Source organism: Marmota marmota, unplaced genomic scaffold, assembly GCF_001458135.2.
Source record: "Marmota marmota marmota unplaced genomic scaffold, marMar, whole genome shotgun sequence".
Taxonomy (NCBI): Eukaryota; Metazoa; Chordata; class Mammalia; order Rodentia; family Sciuridae; genus Marmota; species Marmota marmota.
In genome coordinates this window covers 19,442,494-19,450,984 of record NW_026000019.1, presented here as the reverse complement: position 1 = coordinate 19,450,984, position 8,491 = coordinate 19,442,494, and the positions used below count along the sequence as shown (strand labels likewise).

Sequence of the window (8,491 nt, the reverse complement as noted above, 5' to 3'; positions counted from 1 at the left end):
GGTACCAGGGATTGAACTACAGAGCCACATCCCCAGCCCTGTTTTGTATTTTATTTAGTTGCTTAGGGCCTCACTAAATTGCCAAGGCTGGGATCATAGGTGTGCGCCTCACCCAGCCTCAATTTAATTTTGCATGTTTGTTAGTGAGACACCTGAGAGCTTCGCAAGAGGTATATAGAGAGAGGGACTTTTGGTCTCAATTATGTAATAAGAGATTTAAATGGCAGTATGGCCGGAGACATAGCTTAGGGGTCGAGGACTGGCTAGCACGCGTGAAGCCCTGGGTTCAAACCCCAGCACCACAAAAAAAAAAAAAAAAAAGCCATGACAGTAGAAAGTGTGACACTGTGGAACTTGACTTTCCCTCTGAAGCTCGGACTCTCCGGCCGTAACTGAGGCTTTTATGATGCTTTGTGTGTGGGTTGAAACCATTTACTTGAGCCTCTGGTACCTTCCTCTGCGTGCGATAATAGGGAAATGGGACTCCATCATTCCAGAAGAGGAATGTCATGGGCTCGGGGTATTCCTGACGAGACCACTCACACAAGGCTCGTCCTGAGCCCAACATGAGCCCCTGGCAAGGAGCTAAGTCCTAACTAGGCAAGGCTAGTCCTCACACACAGCTCAGAGCAGCTCCAGGGCCAGCTCCGAGGAGTCCTCCATTCCTCAGTGGAAGCGCTTTCAGGGTGCCAGACATAAATCGCTGTCACCCAGAGGAGGGGAGGCAGTCCTGAAGCCTTCCCAAGTCCCCATTCATGACTGTCTGCGCCTCTTGTAGAATAGACGGTTGGGAAAGCACTGAATGAAACAAGGAATGGCCAAGCCACACCACGGCCCGGCTGTGTGTTTCTTGTATTTGGGGATTCAGGCCTCCTCCTCTGTGACATCACTGTTGCCACTACAAACAGAACCATCTGCCATGGAGTGGGGAAGCCAGTCATTCCCTCGTGTGCAAAAATACTTGGTTGAACTCCTGAAACTTATTTGGTAGATCAAAAGCTGCACTGCTGTGGAATGCAATAAACTCCATCTGTTTGAGGTATTTCCAGCAATATTGCACTTCTTGGGAGAACCAGGGTCCCATTATTCTCTAAAATAGACTTTCACTCATGATAAAATTCCCAGTGGGGATCTTTATTGCATTGTCTTTGGGAAGGACCCTTTTTTTTTCCTCCTTCATTCACTCTCGGGCATTATTTCGGTCTCAGATAAGCTGGTGTGTGAACAGTCGTATTAGGGCAGCTCAGTGTCAAGAAGCCTCTTTCTCCACGTTGGTCTATCAGCTTCTCTGGCTTTCTCTATTAAATACGATGGCCGGTCTGGCCCCTGGAAGAGAGAAGAGGCATTTCCCCCGTCGCCAGTTGGAATTTTCTTCCAGAAAACTCTCCCCTAGCTCCTCTCCCAGAACATCCTCAGTGTATCCTTCCCCTGCACGTCCCCACTGGACGCTCAAGGCCAGACCTCAGGTCTGGCTCCTGGGTGCTGTGCTCAGTCCCTCCCACAGAGGCACACGCTTTGCTCTGCCTCTCTGCAACCCGCATCCTTGAGAGAAATTCCTGGTGGGCCCCCGCAAGGCGAGTTCAGATCTGTTCGCAGCCCCCAGCCTCCCAGTCCTCCCCACAGGATCTGACCTCAGGAGGACCTGGGCTGCCCCGGGAGTGATGAATCACCATTTTATTTTTTTAAGCCATATGTGAGTTAAATTGTTAGATATAAATCATACTCTCACGGCTCCAGTTTGAATCAGGAGAGCCATTTGCCTGCCGCCGGCTGCGGGCTGCCCCGCCTCTCTGCAGAGTGTCGCTTTTTAGAAATGACTGCATTTTTGTGACTAACCTTTCCAGACCCATTTTCTTGACCGTGGACCAGTGTTGATCTTGGCAGCAGCCCCCTGGACAGCCTTCACTTCCCATGCCAACCCAAGACCAAGCTCCTACTTGACAAAATAAAGGAAGGGTGCAAGGAGGTCGCAGCTTGGTTTGTGCAGCTGTCTCCCCTGACCCGCCTGCGCCTGCGCCTTCCTCTGCTCTCTTTCCTTTTTTTTTTTGGAGGGGGGGGGGGGTACCAGGGATTGAACTCAGGGGCACTCGGCCACCGAGCCACACCCCCAGCCCTATTTTGTGTTTTATTTAGAGACAGGGTCTCGCTGAGTTGCTAAGGGCCTTGCTTGCTATGGCTGAGGCTGGCTTTGAACTCGTGATCCTCCTGCCTCAACCTCCCAAGATGCTGAGATTACAGGCCTGCACCACCTCACCCGGCATCTTTCCCATCATTTTTAATTCCATGTTTTTTGAAACCAAGGATGCAGTGTTGGTTTAAAAACGTTCTGCCTGGTGTTTTCCACAGCTTGGTGTGTGGAGGAGGGACTGCAGGAGAGGGCAAGCTGCCCTCCGCCGGGCCCTCACACTTGCTGCACACACAGCCACACTCCTCACCAATTCAAACCGGCTCTCTCTGGCCGGGGTCCCCTACCCCAAGAAATCGGAGCAGAAAGAAAGGGGGAAATCCCCAGCATAACATTCTGCAGTTACAAATGTACGATTTCACTTAACCTAAGTGAATTCTTTGACTTGTCCATGAGCTCTGGATGCTGATGGAAGTTGTGTGATGTCAGTGAATAGAAAAATTATTTGTCTTGCTTTTGCTCTAGATGAAAAACCTCATAATTTTAAAATAAATTTATGTTTAACATATTCCTTTTTTTTTCCTTGCGGCTACGTGCACAGGGGAACAACAAAGTAAGTTCTTTGTGCTGTCGCAGTTGCTGTCTCCCCAGCCCCCCCCGCTCTGCTCCTGCATGTGTCTTACAAGAGTGTTTCTGTGCATGTAGGGATGTCGGTTACAGAGCATGGGTTATATGGAGTGTGCAGATGTTGGGGAATGTGTGTTTGGACGACCATAATGGCTGTTCTGTTTTGACCTTTGGGGAGGGGAATATATGATGTTCTCAGGATTGGTTATTGGGCCCTTTGGAGAGGTTGGTATTATAAAGCAGGAGACTGGCTCTGACAGCAAAGGTTTAATAATGAGGACTCTTCCACAGAGAGGGTCCAACAATCTGATGAAACTCGGTACAGCTGAAGTCTTTGACCAAAAATCAAAACCTTCATGTTAACGTGCAGTTACAAAAACCCCACACTGGAGTCTTAACTGGCAGCATGGCTGGCTTTGCTGGCACAACAGAACAAGCTCAGAGCTTAGCTTTGAAGGTGCCTTAAAGGGGAGGAGGGGGGGTCGACGTTTGACTTGGCTCCTGTGCCCTTGATGCGTTCCAGCTGGATGGAGCAGGGGTGGGGGTATGGGGAGGAGGGGACAAAACGTGGATGATCGATTTATGAAAACAGGCAACACCCATGAATGGTGAAAATTATTTTTACGTTGTCGTTACAATAGATGAATGAACATTTTAGTATGCTTAAATTTTAATCCAACTTTTCCAAAAGACTAGATCTCACTTATACTGGAAATCTAGCAGTGATAAAGTTGGGGGAGATGGTCTTGAGTTTAGCAGGGTGATTTGTTTTCTTATTTTTTTCTACAGAGATATATTAGTGCTTCATCCTACCAGGTGGCCCACTCAGAATGGGCCTCAGCAAATACAATAAGAATTGAAAAGAATCTGTTTTATAAGAGTTGGCCTGCATATTTAAACCAGCTGGAATCCATCAACATTGCTATTCATAAGCCATACGTATAGAATGGAAAACAAATGTGGGAACGCTTTTGCAGTTTAATTTGATGGAATGTGCTATTATGGAATAAATTATCAGAGATGGTTGGTACTGAAAAATGTGTCACTTTATAAATTTGTATCTTGATAGAACTGCTTACGACCCAGGTAATAACATTTAATAAAATTAAAACATTACCAGAAAAGCACAAGTAGGCATCTGTGAAGGGGTAAAAAGGTAAACTTATACCACCGTGGTGCCTTTTTAAAAAAAAAAAAAAAAAAACAGCAGGTAACTTATGAAAATGATTTAAAATTTCTTCTACACAGTAAAAGATAATATTTCTAGCTAATACTACAACTCTTAGGAAAAATATTTGGATAAACTATAAAAACTCAGTTTAGTTCTTTTATAGTGTATCTCAGTTCTTGAATAGTAAATATGTCTAATATTGGTCATTTGCTTCACACTGAATCTCTGGAATTTCATGTGCTATATCTCTTGTTTGCAAACACTTTTTTTTTTTTTAAGTGTTCTGGGCTAATTTTGAGCGCACTAAGAGGAAACCTGTTCAGATTAGAGATCCGGCAGCAACTAGCTGCTGATGTTTTGGGGAGGTGCTGACTCAGACCGTTCAGGAGGCATTTGTGACTTGACTTTTTCTCTAGTGATTCACTGCTGACTTAGGAGCATTTACAAAATTCCCAGAGAAAACACGTTGCCATGGCAGAAGTCGCCTGCTTGTTGTGTTTTGCTCCATCGCGTTGTTCTGAGTAATAAAATGTTCAGTTCAGCGTAGTTTACTGATTTTCAAATGTTTAAACACAACGAGCAGCAGAACTCCAAAGTCCTAACCTGCGGCTCATCAAGACTGCTTCCAGGAAGCTGCAGCAGGCCCTCTGGGGTCCTGGGCCCCAGAGTCACCATCTGCATCGTGAACACCTGGTGTGTGTGTGTGTTGATGGGATCTTGGGCTCTGGCATGTGGACAGGGGTCGAAGATGCAAGCATTTAATGTTTTGATTTTTAATTGAAGAGTGGATACTTGGGAGTTGCTGATATTTATCGTCCTGTGCCTAATTTTTAATTGTTTATGTTATGCACAAGTGATAGTTTGCGAGAAAATATAAGGCTAATTCTTTAAAATATGATTGTTGTGCTGACCACAGTCTCTGGCATGAAAAAGTCTCCCCAAGTCACAAACAGCACATCTGCATGCTATTTTCCTGTAGCTTCGAGTTTCAGCATGAATGGAAAACACTGGAATACAAGCTGTGCTGTCTCCAGAGTATAGATCTGGATTCTTCAAAAGGAGAATATGAGATTCCTTCTTCCCTCTCACGCTGGAATGAGTGTTCCGAGTTGTCCCCAAGGCAGCATACCTGACTCGCTGCCTGCCACGTACGTGAACCAGCTGTAAAGCGAGACTCATCTCAGTCTCGCAAAGCTTAATTGTTCATATAGTGCATAGAATTTTATTATTATAATATTAACCAGTCTCCAAAGGAAGTACAGTCTGCTCATGTAACGTGTGCTTAGGTGAGCAGGGTGGATTCTTCTTCCCACGTACACAAACATAGTGCACCAACATATACGTGATGCACGTGTATACTCTGAGGTGTGTAGAACAATCCTACTCCTCGTTTACTCAGTGAAAGCCCACACTGATCTACATAAGTCACCCTTAGGTCATGCTGAGGTTTTGGAGCCAATCCTCTGCACCCCCAGAAAATGAATTTCCTCAACAGATAGACAGTTAGATTCACCTTGTGAACATTTGGTAGACAAAAGGTCAAGACTCACATTCCTCCTTGAATTATCATGTGCATTTTGTTCTTCTCCTTAAAAAAAAAAAAAAAAAAAAAAAACAGTTTTCCTCTTGTAAGGAAATCACAGTGGCTAAGAGAAATTTTTCCTTTCAGGCCTATTACTTATTTTTCCTTTTGAAAATGTTTTTCTCTGTTGGCATGGTGATATTCAAACTTGGAGTAGAGTCTGTCTCCTCCTCAGATGGGTTTCCTTGGACCATGAAAGTCAAGGTCTTCCACTAGGAAGACCAGAATCTAGACATCCTGAGTCAGTTTGGGGAATGTAACAAATATATACGGTAACAGAGAGGTGGTTTTGGTTTTAATTTCTTGGGTGCAAATGTAGATCAGAATGTTACCTTCAGACCCGAGAACTTCAGGTAAAAATTGATCTCTGTGTTTTATTCTAGAGATAAGCCTTTTAATTCCCTTCTTGAATTTAATGGCCTGTCTGGGTGGGCCTTCCTAGAGGTGTAATAGACTTTTAATTTTATTTCTTTATTAAATAGTTGGTTAAATATCTTTGATGTTAGATTAGGCAGATTTAATATAGAGAAAAACTTTAAAACACAAGGAATAAAATTCTTCCTTCTTTTTGGTTTGTTTTTTGGACATGTTGGAGATCAAACCCAGGGCCTTGCACACACTAGGCAGGCCATTGAGCTACGTCCTCAGCCGAGAATCAGATTCTATAACAAAAGCTGTCAAATTTCTTAATGATGTGGATATCACAACACAAATGAAAACTAAAAAGAATCCTATTCAAAAATTAATGCTTCAAAAAGTTTAAACTGTAGAAAAGGCTACATTTCATCTCTTCCTTTATTCTTTTTTGATCTTTGAAAGAGAAATTTACAATCATTTTCCTTAAGTTCTGTCTTTTTAAACTAGAGGATTCTTATACTTCTCCTCAACAGAAGTATAAGATCGACTAGACTGCCTCAAGAGAAGGATCATGTGAACAGGAGAAATAGAACAGAAATGAGCTAAAACAGAATTGGAAAATGACTATGTCTGTATTAGGGTCTAGTCAGGTTAAATGCAGTAATTTTACAATGTCAGAGGGTCTTGATACTAAAGAAGGGAAGGAAAATGGATTTGCACCTCTGTTCTGACACCATTTAAAACTACTTTGGTGATTTCTCAGCAGATTCAGCGCAGCCACTGAGCCTGGTCAGCCTCCATTGGTGGGGAAGTGTAGAGGCGGTTTTCACCTGGAATAGTCATCTGGTCACCCTCTGGAGTCTGTCAGTCATTGCAGAGGCAGAGTTTGCCAAATCAAATGGCCCAAGGTGTATCTTGGGGAGCACAGATGTTAAATCCGTGCTTGTGGGGCCTTGTTATGCTAAGCCCTACATTACTGTCCTGGGGTCAGGAGAGAGAGGAGGGATGCCCCTCAATGCCCATCCTCCCACCTCGGAAAAAACGTCTGACTGGTGGGCACTTTCCGACCTTGGTTTTGGAAAGGGCAGAGTACAGGGTCATAGTGTACTTCCTCTCTAGTGTTTAAAAGTGTGACTCAACATTGGAGCATTCTAAGTGGTTTAGGTATGGTCAGGTCAATTAAATTGATTTTTTTTTTAAATCCGGTATAGGCTTTCCCTGATTTTCTTAGAGAATGTAATTCCCTGGGACTTGAGGGGAGCCCCCATCTGGGTGACTGACTTCATGAAGGTTGAGAGGGTGGAGCCTCACCAACCTCCAGGTGTTGTTTTAGTTGCATGTGAATTTAAGGCTGAATTGTCTCTTTCAGTCACTGAAATACCAGAAAATCTTTGGTTCTCTTTGGCAAACCAACATTAAAAGAACACAGCGAGTGCCTGGATGTTGAACCCCTGACTTTTAATCACAACCAGTCGGATGAAAGGACAGTTCAACCAGGGGTAGAAAGCTGTGAGAAATGAGCTGGAATCTGTGTTATGTTCCCAAATTTATTGACCTTCCAGATAGGCTCTATAGGGAGGCTGGAGGGGGTGGGAGGTACAGAGGCTTCTGAAGGACAAGTAGGGCTTGTTCTGTATTTTTTTTTTTTTTTTTTTTTTTTGGTCTGTGTGTCCAACATGAAGTGACTTCTCTCTCATTAGTGAGAACTGAGACTGGACACAGTGTAGCTGTCTTGACATATTGTCTTTCACGGTATTGCAGAAATCTCCCTTTTGTATGCTTCATGATCTTTTTAAATGGAATTGCTCTAATACTGCTTCCAAAAGAAAAAGCAGTTCTTTATACCTGTTTTGAAAATGCGTTATCATTTAGAAGTTACATTTTGATAAGCTTTATTTTGAAACTTAAGCCCTTAGAGAATATTTTTTATCAAAAAGTAGGAACTTATTTATCTAAGTGTGATTAAAACAGTGTACAGTGAAATCATATGGGATCACAGAAATAGTGATAGCTTAAAATCCTTCTCACAATCTTCAGATGATCAAGGGGGGGGGGAGGCAACAAAAGGATGTGACTGGTGTAAAAAATAAATTTGATTCTTGTTATAAAATCATGGCCCTTTATCGACAGGTTCAACTACCTTCAGTCAAAAATATAAAATGGAAAATTCCAGAAATATTTCATAGCTTCTAAATTACATGCTGTTTTGTGTAGCATGATGAAATCTCCTTCACTCATTCTCTGTTCTATCTGGAACAGGAATCATCCCTTTTTGCAGTGTATCCACATGGTACACCCCACCTGCCCGTTAGTCCCATAGTAACCATCTCATTTATCATACCAACTGGTGGGATATGGCAATGCTTCTGTTCAAGTAACCCTTATTTTACTTAGTAATGGCCCCAAAGTGTAAGAGTAGTGGTACTAGGAATTCAAATATACCAAAGAAAGGTCAAAGCGTTCCCTTTAAGGGGAAAGGTGATGGTACAATGAGACGCTTAGAGAAAGACCTCACTCACATAATTTGTACTGTACTTTTTGTTACAATTTTCTTACTTTATTATTAGTGTTAATCTCTTACTGTGCTTAATTTATAACTTAAACATTATCATAGGTATGTATGTATGTA

General features: G+C 43.0%; 1 protein-coding gene across 1 annotated transcript in view; it reads left to right on the top strand.

Annotated features, from left to right (window-relative positions):
* Dnm3 (dynamin 3) overlaps window positions 1-8,491 on the top strand; it is a 431,287-nt gene that overhangs the window by 342,744 nt on the left and 80,052 nt on the right. Inside the window, exon 20 of the mRNA XM_048810033.1 lies at window positions 2,727-2,738. Coding sequence (XP_048665990.1) covers window positions 2,727-2,738 — 12 coding nt within the window. The remainder of the gene's footprint in view (window positions 1-2,726; window positions 2,739-8,491) is intronic.